Source organism: Rhinichthys klamathensis, unplaced genomic scaffold, assembly GCF_029890125.1.
Source record: "Rhinichthys klamathensis goyatoka isolate OS25496 unplaced genomic scaffold, OSU_Roscu_1.1 h1tg000186l_1, whole genome shotgun sequence".
Lineage (NCBI taxonomy): Eukaryota > Metazoa > Chordata > Actinopteri > Cypriniformes > Leuciscidae > Rhinichthys > Rhinichthys klamathensis.
Genome location: NW_026606714.1, coordinates 1,055,456 through 1,067,147, shown reverse-complemented (window position 1 = coordinate 1,067,147; position 11,692 = coordinate 1,055,456). Strand labels below are relative to the sequence as shown.

The following is an 11,692-nucleotide window of genomic DNA, read 5'->3' as shown; positions in this document are numbered from 1 at the left end:
AATATTGTTTGAGTCTTTTTGTTGCTTGCAGTGGATGAATCTATGTATGTGTCTATGTCTGTCTGTACTTGCTGGTTGATTTGATAAATATGATTGTGTGCATTGTCATATCAATGCATCAGTGTGTGTGGAGTATGTTGCTGTGTATTATTCACTCATTTCATTTCACTTTCTGTCACTCACTAAAACATGGAAAAGTGATTTACATTGTATAATCACTTTTAGGACAAATAAAATCATATTTATTACACACAAACAATCACAATGTATTACATACATTATTATAACCCTATATTTAAATGGGATTTGGGATAGAAAAAGAAAAAGTATACAGTACCATCCGAAAGTTTGGGGTCAGTACGATTTTTTAAGATACTTATTCAGCGAGGATGCATTAAATTGAACAAAAGTGACAGAAATGTTTTGTAACATTATAAAAGTCTTTACTATGTTATAAAAATACTATTTCCTTTGAACTTTACATTCGTCAAAGAATCCGTAAGAGAAAAAAGTCAAGCAGCAAAACCGTTTTCCACATTGGAAATAAGAAATTATTTCCAAAGGATCAAGTGACAATGTACACTGCAGTAATGGCTGCTGAAAATTCAGCTTTGGATCACACAAATAAATTACATTTTAATATATATATATATATATATATATATATAAATAGAAAACTATTATTTCAAAATGCAGTAAAAAAAGAATACTGTCTTTTGATCAAATCAGTGCAGCCTTGGTGAGCATAAATACTTTTTTTTTTACATTTGAAAAAAATCTTACCAACCCCAAACCTTTGAATGGTAGTGTATATTATACAATTATTTATTAGTATTGGGGAAATTCCATATAAATAAAATAAATATTGAAGGTTTCTTGTAAAATAATAATTGATGTTGCTCTTAGATGCTCCATTATGAATTTCTGTCACTAGATTTTAATTATTATTATTATTTTAATTATTTTTAATTGATTTTAATTATTATTATTATTTAAAATTATTACAAACCACTTCAAACATTTTGCATTTTAAACACACAAAAAAAAATAGATGGTGAAAAATCAGCAATCAGAGGGTTAAATTGACTAGAGCTAATTACAGACAGAGGGTCTAAACAAAAACAACTTTATACATGAGTGGATGTGTTTATCAGAGAGGTTTACACTCTAAGTCCAGAACCACATGACTGATATGTGGTGCGTATGTTTTGACATGCTCTATGTGCTTGATATTTGTCTTCCATTCACTTCCAGTGATGTCTAACAAGAGTGTACAGATGCGTCTGGCTGCGTCTGAAGCCCAAGCAGTCCATACTTGCATATCTCTCTGGATGGAAGAGTCTTTATTAACATCTATAGCAGATGAATGTTCAGGTGGTTTATGGTGGAAAGGTGTTGTGACATTGTGGTGAATATGCAGGATTCCACCAGTGCCTCTCTTTAGCAGATGACACGCCACTGGCCAACCCTCCTCTGAACTTGGTATGAGGCCCAAATTCACTCGATCAGCAAGATCACTTAAAGGAAGCTAAAAAGGATGTGCAAATGTTTATTTATTCAATTGTCCAGATATGTGGATCTGGAAATATTCACATAATGAGACAAAAAAATATATATACTGTCTATTGCCCAATCAACCGATTCTCTTCCACAACAACAACAACAAAAAATCGGAAAAATTAGTAGGTGAAATTAAGATAATGTCAATCAGCACTTTTGTATCTCAGTGTACAAGCTGTTATCCTCACCTGCCTGTTGTCTCCTTGATGAATAGTGCAGCGGTCGGACACACCGTTGATCTGTAGGTTTCTTTGAAGAGCCTTCGCTGCATCTGGGTTCCATTCACAGGCATGCACATGAGCAGCCTTAGCATGTACCAGATATGGAAGAGTGAAGTAGCCAATCCCTGGACAGTGGAGTAAAATATGGTCATACCATAGGGTGATAAAAACCATTCCAACTCTGAAATGGTAAACACACAGCATTGCTTTACCTGCAAATAAGTCAACCACAGTCTCTCCAATGCAGTTAAAGGAGGCTATTCTGAGCTTCTCTGTGATATTCCCAGAAGAGAACATGCATTTGGTGACATCAAACTCGTACCTGAAATTTCAGACAGATTAATTTATTTTAATATTCATTTAATAAACTGAGATGTAATTCTTCAAATAACGTGGCAACTTATGAGTTACCTAATATGGTTATCGATGTGTGTCACATAGCTGCTGTCTCCTAAAAGCATTGTCACTATAGGTGTGCGGTAACCATCATGGGAAATTTTTTTAATTTGTGCTAAACGTTTGACTCCCAGCGTCAGGGCAACAGCAGTCCAGAATTCAGATCCTAAAACAAATAAAAAGTAAGAACATATTTTAAAATATTTTGCATGCAATCAGACATTTTAGTTCATTGCTATAAAATATTATTCTGGGATCAATTAAATGTTAATAGAGGATATACAATCTAATAATTGTATATACAAAACTGGACCTAAAGAGGGTGTGAGATTCATTATCACCCACCAATTTCTTTCCATATTGCATTAGAGAAGCAGCCTTCACTAAACAGGACAAGATCTCCGTGGCATTGCCATCGGCTAGGAATGTCTCTCTCCAGATCCTCACTCCATGTTTCCCCTTTAGAAACCAGCAAGGACTGTGCAGTCTCTGCAAGCCTCTTATGGAAAGATTTAACTTTCTCCTTCTTTGATAATGGAGGAGCCTAAAAAAAGCAGGTATACAGAATACTGAGGTTCAGATGTTCATGTTCAGTGACTTGGGTGCAAAGTGCAAACATCTCTTAAATAACTGTCAGAGCGTATGTACCTGGATATCAACAATTTCACAAAAGCTGTCCTGTGCAACATGTTCCTTTAGTGCCACCAGATCAAGCTGTGCCAGAACAGATGTTACGACTGGAAGGGTTACAGTCCCATCTGAGTGTTTCTGTGCACAGTACATGCGGTCCAGAACACCTTGTGACAGTAGGTATTTTCTGAAAAATGCGTGTTAATACACCAGCAAGATATCAAAATAGACACAGAAACGTATAACTGCTAAACTAACCATAATATAACCATGGTATTTGTAGTAAAACTGGTCAAACAAATGGTTAAACAAATGGTTAAACAAATGGTAATCACTCCGCCAAAAAAACATGGTTACTACACTTTTACTATAATACAACCATGATTATTTTGGTACGGGGAAAATATGCCACCGAGCTCAACTATTTGTTCGCAGCCTACCTGTACAGTTGTGCATGACGCTGCGGCACTTTTAAACACGGAATTACAAACATTTTCCACAGGATGCGTTAGAAAAATGATCAAAATATATTATCTAATTAATTATCTACCAAACTCATATGAGGGTTCATCAAACCCGTATTTTGATTTTAACCTAAGGACACACTCGCCTTAAATAAATGTCGTTCCTAGTCGGTTGTGAGTTCCTAGTAGGAACATTATGAGTGTTGCACTTGTAGAGCGCTTGGAAATCTTCTTTTACTGTCTATGTTGGAAATGATGCATATGATGTGATTTAACAGAGGTTATTAAACATTTTGTTGTGTACCTGTTTCTCTCGGATTTTTTTTATATGCGCTGTAATTGTAAAAGTTATTAAATAATGCTGTCTTTCAAGTCATCATCCGACTAACGTTACACCACCGAAACGGTAGATGGCACAATGCTTTAGATTTTACCGCGAAAAACATCCGTCTGATGACGAAGAAATGCAGCCTGTCCAATCACAGTAAACGCATCTTTCCCACGTGACACTTTATAAACATTGGGGGAAGAGAGCACGGTAAGATATCTGCAATCAGAAGTTATAGATGTAGGAAATTATATATCCGTTTTCACCATATCCTTTTTTTATAGGTTTACAGAGAGTCAGTTCGGGCAACATTGATATAAACTGCTTTTAATAATAATAAAATGGTATACATTATTCATAATTAATAGGTAATCCTTCTTCCCATGGCATTTAATGTATTGTCATTTCGAAAAAAGTTTTTAAAAAAATTTAGGAATGTTAAAGGTATAACGGAAAATTGTTATAATGGAACCTGGCTTGTCATTGAACAGCTTTTAATAGGCTTTCCAGCTAAGTATGAAACACAAAACAGTTAATTAAAACGGCTGTCCTAATGTAAAATGTTAGGTAACGTCAACAAAAACAAACCATTGTTATGGGCAATTTTTATTTTATTAACACATTATATAAATTTAAAACGCGTCTGACAACTTGGCCTCCCAAAAATGAAAGAAAATACCCTTGTCCTGACAACATAGTTGAACCTTCCAGTAACAATGCCCTGGTCTCTCTTATGACAGTTCAATCCTAGTCACCTGTGCCTAACACACTTTGTTTTACTAGATGTCAGTGAACAGCTGTGTTACGTCTATCCAGCTTGATTCCCTCAAGCAAGCTGATAAACCACAGATCCACTTGTTACCTTGTGAAATAGAGCATGATGGACCTGCTGAAGTCTTCAAGTTCTTTAATCCCACTGTGAAGGAACGCAAACACGGTTAGTCAAATACCAGTGCACGGCTCGAGAATGAAACGTATTAAAGCTCTCCACCCAATAAAAATGACATTGTGTTTTGCAGAAACAACAGTGTCATTCAGAGGTCGAGGGCTGAAGGGTCAAGAATTGCATTGTCCACAAGGATACACAGGACTAGTGCTGAAAGAGGTCCAAAAGCCTGCGTCCGATCAAGAGGTGACCTGACCTGCACTTTTCTTGGGAACTACTAAATAACTGATTATTAACAGAAATTGTTTTGGCATTTGCTTTTAGGACAGAATAGTTAAAGTTTCTTCAGTGTTCCATAATTTCACATACTGGAACTTGGAGACACCTCCCACATCTGATGATGGAGTTGTGATGGCTATGGCATGGCCTCAGCTCGCAGAAGCGGTGAGTAACTCTTGATAACCACTTATTTACATAATTAGAATCTGATGGACTAAAAAACATTTTCTCTCAATTGAATTAAAATGTCTAAAATATTAACTTCTAAATCAATACTTCTTTCTGCAGATGCACAGACCAGTAGATGAATGATAATGGACTTTTTTTTTATTGTGGATACCTGCTTCTTCTCAAGTACATTGTTACAGTTAAACAAATGTGAAAATTATTCTTTGCTGGAAGTCAGAACAACTAACTCGCTGGGCTGTGGTATTGACCACCATTTTACCAAACTGATATTGAAGTATGAATGTCACAATGTAATATGACTAACTATTAAAATTTTGTTTTATTGTTTACCTTGTGCAAACTTTTACTTTCGCCATATATTTGTCCATTATTTATGAGTAACTGATACTTTTTGATCTGATATACCCTACCGTTTTAAATTTTGGGGTCGGTAAGATTTTTTTAACGTTTCTGATTAAAGTCTCTTATGCTCACCAAGGCATTTTTTTTAATCAAAAATACATTAAAAAACAGTAACATTGTGAAATATTATTACAATTGAAAATTACTGTTTTATTTTAAAATGTAATTTATTCCTGTTATGGCAAAGCTGAATATTCAGCATCCTTACTCTAGTCTACAGTCTTCAGTCACATGATCCTATAGAAATAATTCTGATATGCTGATTTGGTGCTTAAGAAACATTACTACCAATGTTGATTTGTTCTGCTTAATGTTTTTGTAGAAAACATAAATTGTTTTAGGATTTTTTGATGAACAGAGTTCAAAAGGAATCAATTTATTTGAAATAGAAATTATTGCAAATTGTTACATTATAAATGTCCTCAGTCACTTTTGAGCAATTTAAAGTGTCCTTCACGACTAAAAGAATTTAATTAAAAGATTTTTTTTTACTGACACCAAACTTTTGAATGGTAGTTCTCTACATTTTAGAGAATGGACCGATCCCAAAAGCTGGTTTTAATTTATTGTACCTGTAAGAAATGTTTCACCATCTTTCACTCTAACACAAAAATGCACAGAACACATACACAGAAAAACTCTTCCTTGTAGTGAGATAGTCATTTATCTGCTCTAATGGATCTCAAAGTGCCCCTATTATGCTATTTTAAAGGTTCCTAATTTGTTTTGGAGGTCTCCTACAATAGATTTACATGCATCCAAGGTCAAAAAACACTTTCATTTTCTTATAATATGCGTTGCACATCACCTCATTTCTCAAAGAGTCTGAAAATAGTTCGATCGAAGATTCAGTCTCTCTAAACCCCTCCTTTCCACAAGCCTACTCTGCTGATTGGCCAGACGGCCCAGTCTGTTGTGATTGGTCTACCACTTACAGCGCATATCAGAAACAAAATGCCTATTACCATATCCTAATTTCAGGGCTTCCTCAGGGCTTGATACACAGTGATACGAACAATGGCATAGGTTTGTCTGTATCAGTTCCAGCGTGAGTCCTGATCCTTTTGAAGTGCATGTAAAGTGGATTTGCAGAGCTGAAAACAGCGTCTTCTCGATATGTCGACAACACGAACCAAACTTTTCCAGGCCTCAGCTACAACTACAGTGTTGGAGGGCAGGACAAAGTAGATGTCGTTCACAGGCAGCCAATGAAGACCATAGGCTGGCATTATGCAAAATATGTTACATTGTTACATAGGTATATAACAGGAAGTGAAACTGGTAAAGTAATATTCGAAAAGCATAATAGGGGGACTTTAATGCTTATTTCTTGATATACCAGCTACAGTACACCCTAAGAGACAAAAAAAAAAAAACATTTTAAAATGCAAAACACCATCATGAATGGCAATTAACTATTAAAAGGTTTCAATATACTAGGTCTGTGTGCTGGAACCAATCTTGGTCAAGTTGAATTTACTTTTCTTTTTATAAAAACAATTTACCAATGAAGATTAAAACCAGGTTGTGCAACAATACAAATATCAAGGACATGTATAACTAGTGAATTAACAACAAAAACCTTGTTTGTGTTACATTGTTTGTTTGTATATGGCATGGAAGCAGTCAGGTGGAATCCTTTCCAAAGCGTTTACTGTTTTGAAGGATGAGCCACAAATGTATAGACGTGGCAATTTATGTTTTTGTGACATTTGCAAAAGCCTTCAGCAGGATTTTGTGTAATTTTCTAAATGACCAGTTAAGAAGATTGGACCACAATCAATGGCTACGTCTGGGGAGGAGGAGGAGGAGGAGGAGGAGGCGGTGATGGTGGAGGGTCCGACTCAACTCTGCTGCGTTTGACTGGCAGGTCGTGATCATGTGCCTTTCTGATGTGCCTGTACAAGTCTCCAGACTGTGTGTAACTGCGGTAACAGTAGCTGCACTCATACGGCCGTTCCCTGGTGTGCACAATGGCGTGTCTCCTCAGGGTGTAAGCACAGGAAAAGGTCTTTCCGCAAGTGATACAAGTAGGCACATCCTCCATGTAACTCCCAAGGGAGTCGTGAAAATCCTCGAGGTACATGGTCTGTTGCTCCGGGTGGGAATTGGCAGGAAAAAGGGATGACGGAAAGCCAGCGGTTTCGGCTGCAGAAGGATTTAGACCTTGCGGTGAAGGAGGGAAAGAAATGGGTTCTTGATGGGGAAGATGAATTAATGGGTGTGCTGTTATAAATTGAGTATCAGTGAGCTCCTCGACATCATGGTTGCTGTCGTCATAATCATCCCCATCGTCTAAATCTTCATTTTTTCGTGGGCCATTATCCATGACCACCGTCTCGTCTGTGTCATCAGACTCTTCATCAGAAATCACAATGGCCTCTACTTTCACTTCAAAGCTCTCTTCATTTTCCTCCCCTGAAGTTTGTGAAAGACTTCCTCCCCTAAAGTTTTGCAAAAGTTTACGCTTATTTTGCATGCTACTTGTATTGGACGAAGTGTTCTCATGTCTCCTTTCGTTTTGGCTCTGAGTGTGCTGTGATGACCCTGGATTCCCAGAACTTTTATTTTGGACTTGGGGTTTAAGTATTTGAGTCGGCATGAAAACACTAGGTTCATGTTCTTGGGCAGCGCTGGTGTTGTCCACACTGCTCAGAGCCACGGCAGTGGCTACAACAGGTTGAGTCTCTGTCTGAATTAGTTCTGTTGTACTACACGGACTTGAAAGTGCAGACTCAAGGCTAGCAGACCGTGCCGATATTCTTGTTTTGTCAGGTCTAGGCGATGAACAATATGTGGATGGTCCTGAACAAGAATTACTAACAGCTGGTAGCGAGTCCATTCCTGGTTGGGTGGTGTCTGCCATCTCTGACCTCTCCACACTGTGTGTGAGGAGGTTAGCCATCCCTGCTTGTGTTTCAGTCTTGGTATTGATATAAAGTGACATTTGTTGGCTCGACTGATGACAATGTTCTAGTCCTCCATCTCTTCCTGTTTCTGCGCCAGGTACGTCTTTTCTAGGCGAGCCATCAAGACCTCCAGGTTTAGCAGACTCATTTGCTCCAACTTCTACTCTTGTGCTATCCGCCTCAGCCAATCCTCGACCCTGAAGTCTTCTCTTACAAACTCGCACCACATCATTCATATGTAAGAAGCTGGCTGCGGCGAGCACGTCCTCAGGAGGGGGGTGGGTTGCTAATTGCAGTACTCCTTCATACATGAAATCAAGAAGGAGTCCAAAGGCTTGAGGGGTCACGATATCTCCATTAATAGTGACTGTGTCTCTCTGTGGCCCTCCGTTGACTGTGCTGGTATTTCCTATTGACTGATCTGAGTAAAACATATGGAAGAAAGGGGAGAAAGAGGCCAACACGGCACGGTGGGCTCCAAAACGAGTCGGGCCGACCTGCACGGTGCAGTCACATAGGAAACCTTGCAGACGCTGAGAGCGCAGGCTGGCCAAGAGCTGCTGACCATGTTCTGGGAACTCCATTTCTACTGACAACCTAGTAAAAATAGTATTCATTAATGTTATTATCCAGAAGATGTATTGTTAATAAGCAGTTTATGCAGTATATATATCGATAAAATATGTTAAAATATCCATTATAATATGATAAAATTCATAATATTAGCATCTACTTCTTGTTAAGATGAAATGTTTCTTACAGAAATGTCCAGAGTAATGACAAAGTCCCCACGTCCGCTTTAACATCTGCTGCTTTGACGCACCATCATGTTTGCTTTATTGATCCACTGACATTCTCTTGATATGGACAGTTGTTCACTAATCCATGCCAGTAAATGTATATGCTTCAATCCTTAAGGAATATAAACTAATTCATAATCTTCGTGTATTCTTCTTCACACAACATCTTTGTATGATTGGTTAGTACACCAAACCTTCTCCGGAGCACCGTAATATAACATCGAAAGCGTCCTTAAAATATCTTCTAGCCAAAAGGACAACCTCTTGAATGGTTTATTGATTCTCTGTAAGTGAAGACCCAGTGTGTGAATTTTTAAAACGTATATGCGATACGGGAGTGTTTTCCTTTATGACAATACATGACGAAAACACACTTCTACATGTAGTATGTTCAGCTTGTATGTACAAGTGTGCTCTGCCACCTACTGACGAGGAGGAAGACGAAAGAGGAAGCAGCATTTGTTCTGTGATTGCAAAAAAAAAAAAAAAAAAAAAAACATTTTCTAGGCAGTTAAATTAACATGATCTTATTACTATTATTATTATTTATTTATTGTATTACCCATAGGAGGAAAAAAAAAATCACATATCACGTACAAATCAGTCTTATTTTAGTTTCTTTGAGTTACTAGTTTTTATTAATATTTTGAATTGGCTTTTATTTTTATATTTTCCGTTTTTATTTTTATTTTAGTTAAAGTTTTAGTATTGTTGTTGTGTTTTAGTCATTTTATTAGTTATTGTTTTTTTTATATATAAATATCTATATAGTTTTATTCATTTTTATTTCCGTTTTAGTTATTTAGTACATATTAAACTAAATAAAAATGAGAAATGTTGCCTTGGCAACTATAGCTTAAATAAAACAAGTTTAATTTTTTTTCAGTTAACATTATTTTATTTTAAGTAACGAAATTATTTCATGTTTTTAGTTTTAATTATAAACTATAAACTTTACTTTTAACTAGTTTTAACTATAACCCTTTCACCAGTAAAAGTATTATACTAATATATTAGTATAACTATGACTATTACTATTATTAATAGTCTTTACTATTACAGGAAACCTTTACGTCATCGATGGTTTTCGTCGGTAGCTTCACACACTGATAAGTTACCCATGATTCTCCGACAGTCTCTGCCGCTCATTCAAAAATGGAGGAGAGTGAGAGAAAGTCGGAAAGTGAGCGCTATTCAGCACCTTCCCAAACATCTGAACAGCAAACCACTACCGAGACCTCCGGCCAGAAGCTAGAGACTGGCGAAGATGATGTCGAAACTAAGTTGGATATCGGTTCGGATAAGTTTGACCCCTTACTCGCTCTGTATTCCACGAAAGTGCCGTTGCCTTACCCAAATATCAAGTGCTTTAATAACATAGCAGAATATGAGAGCTTTATGAAAGGCGGTCGAGGCCGAGCGAAACCGGAAAATGTGGAGAAAAGACTCCGAAAAGCACAGAAAGGTAAAGCAGACCCAGAGAGGATAGAGAGGTTGAAGAAACTCATGGTGAACAACCCGGTTGAGGAGGAGGGAGAGGGAAGCGGAGTCAAGCGACCGCCTCGACAGCGAAAAGCGGCCAAAAATGTGCTTACCAGAATGCCACGTACGTTTCTCTCTTTACTATGTTAGAAGACAATAGTAAACACTAAACTGGATTCTCAACCAAAAGTGCTAGGTGAGTTATTCCTAGGCTAGTGCTGTCTGGATAGGTAGCTCACTAGGTTGTGTCTATCTTTGCAGTGCATACAGGCAGTCCATTAGGAGAGCTCAATAGGTGCGTCCAGGAGAAAATCAGAGTCAAAGTTCACATCCGGACCTTTAAAGGGCTCCGTGGAGTTTGTTCTGGCTTTGTGGTGGCATTTGATAAGTTCTGGAACCTGGTAAGTATTAAAGCACCTTTACTTACTATTATCGTTACTAATAAATGTTTATCCCATTTTTTTTAATCCTCCGGATTCTTTTGGTGCCAGGCGATGGTGGATGTGGATGAAACGTACAGGGACACCCTTTTGGGACAAGCTCTTTATCACGAGAAAGCACTTACTGTCACAAGGGTAATTAATTTGAATGTTTTAATATACACCTGAATTTTACGAATAACCACGTCAAATCTTGATTGGTTATAATAGAAAAATAACCTTTTTTGTACAGTAGTTTATACTGTATGTTTACACTCTTTAATATAATTATATTGTTTAGAAATCTAATTACATTTTTTATTACAGCTCTTTGAAAAACTGAAAGTTCAAGAGACTGTGGCCCTCAGTGCGGTTGAGAGGAAAGGAGGAGATAACCTCTTAAAGCCAGACCCACACAGTAGTTTATCTCAACTCAGAGACCAAACCAGGAGTAGAACCGACCCCAAACATACCCAGGAAAGATCCGAACTCTCTGAGAAAGACAGGAGTACATCAAAAGTGACACAACAATCTGAAAGCAAGCCTAAAGTGAAGTATGGGAGAGTGCACACGCGTCATGTCAATCAGCTTTTTATACGAGGAGAAAACATTCTTCTTGTAAATGTACAACAGGACTAAATACTGTCCTTATGAAATATTAGTTTACTTTTTTTTTAAGTCTCCATAAAAAGTTTAATAATATGAGTGTATCATATTGATATGTATA

At 37.2% G+C, this 11,692-nt stretch overlaps 4 protein-coding genes across 4 annotated transcripts; 2 read left to right on the top strand and 2 right to left on the bottom strand.

Annotated features, from left to right (window-relative positions):
• Positions 1–1,012: 1,012 nt before the first annotated feature.
• Positions 1,013–3,386, bottom strand: trmt12 (tRNA methyltransferase 12 homolog). The gene is made up of 7 exons (XM_056261825.1): positions 3,248–3,386; positions 2,826–2,994; positions 2,523–2,721; positions 2,193–2,343; positions 1,994–2,103; positions 1,749–1,906; positions 1,013–1,528 (listed from the first exon to the last, which is right to left on the bottom strand). The coding sequence occupies exons 1-7, from the start codon at positions 3,298–3,300 to the stop codon at positions 1,151–1,153; spliced, it is 1,218 nt and encodes a 405-aa protein (XP_056117800.1). The 5' UTR covers positions 3,301–3,386; the 3' UTR covers positions 1,013–1,150.
• A 295-nt stretch (positions 3,387–3,681) lies between these two features.
• On the top strand, positions 3,682–5,187 carry rnaseh2c (ribonuclease H2, subunit C). The gene is made up of 5 exons (XM_056261828.1): positions 3,682–3,809; positions 4,383–4,536; positions 4,619–4,731; positions 4,810–4,929; positions 5,053–5,187. Exons 2-5 carry the CDS (start codon positions 4,383–4,385, stop codon positions 5,074–5,076), a joined length of 411 nt encoding a protein of 136 aa, XP_056117803.1. The 5' UTR covers positions 3,682–3,809; the 3' UTR covers positions 5,077–5,187.
• A 713-nt stretch (positions 5,188–5,900) lies between these two features.
• Positions 5,901–8,858, bottom strand: zbtb3 (zinc finger and BTB domain containing 3). Its single transcript, XM_056261826.1, has one exon. It carries the CDS (start codon positions 8,846–8,848, stop codon positions 7,142–7,144), a length of 1,707 nt encoding a protein of 568 aa, XP_056117801.1. The 5' UTR covers positions 8,849–8,858; the 3' UTR covers positions 5,901–7,141.
• A 1,321-nt stretch (positions 8,859–10,179) lies between these two features.
• On the top strand, positions 10,180–11,620 carry lsm11 (LSM11, U7 small nuclear RNA associated). The gene is made up of 4 exons (XM_056261827.1): positions 10,180–10,670; positions 10,808–10,947; positions 11,038–11,121; positions 11,293–11,620. Exons 1-4 carry the CDS (start codon positions 10,220–10,222, stop codon positions 11,602–11,604), a joined length of 987 nt encoding a protein of 328 aa, XP_056117802.1. The 5' UTR covers positions 10,180–10,219; the 3' UTR covers positions 11,605–11,620.
• The last annotated feature ends 72 nt before the right edge of the window (positions 11,621–11,692 follow it).

Excerpts from the sequence above, each read along its gene's own strand:
- trmt12 (XM_056261825.1), bottom strand. The coding sequence starts at position 3,300 with ATGTTTGTAATTCCGTGTTTAAAAGTGCCGCAGCGTCATGCACAACTG. Across the intron at positions 2,104-2,192 it reads CACATCGATAACCATATTAG|GTACGAGTTTGATGTCACCA; the intron begins GTAACTCATAAG and ends CTGAAATTTCAG. Across the intron at positions 1,907-1,993 it reads TGTGGTTGACTTATTTGCAG|GGATTGGCTACTTCACTCTT; the intron begins GTAAAGCAATGC and ends TCCACTGTCCAG.
- rnaseh2c (XM_056261828.1), top strand. The coding sequence starts at position 4,383 with ATGTCAGTGAACAGCTGTGTTACGTCTATCCAGCTTGATTCCCTCAAG. Across the intron at positions 4,537-4,618 it reads TGTGAAGGAACGCAAACACG|AAACAACAGTGTCATTCAGA; the intron begins GTTAGTCAAATA and ends TGTGTTTTGCAG. Across the intron at positions 4,732-4,809 it reads AGCCTGCGTCCGATCAAGAG|GACAGAATAGTTAAAGTTTC; the intron begins GTGACCTGACCT and ends ATTTGCTTTTAG.
- zbtb3 (XM_056261826.1), bottom strand. The coding sequence starts at position 8,848 with ATGGAGTTCCCAGAACATGGTCAGCAGCTCTTGGCCAGCCTGCGCTCT.
- lsm11 (XM_056261827.1), top strand. The coding sequence starts at position 10,220 with ATGGAGGAGAGTGAGAGAAAGTCGGAAAGTGAGCGCTATTCAGCACCT. Across the intron at positions 10,671-10,807 it reads TGTGCTTACCAGAATGCCAC|TGCATACAGGCAGTCCATTA; the intron begins GTACGTTTCTCT and ends CTATCTTTGCAG. Across the intron at positions 10,948-11,037 it reads TTGATAAGTTCTGGAACCTG|GCGATGGTGGATGTGGATGA; the intron begins GTAAGTATTAAA and ends TTTTGGTGCCAG.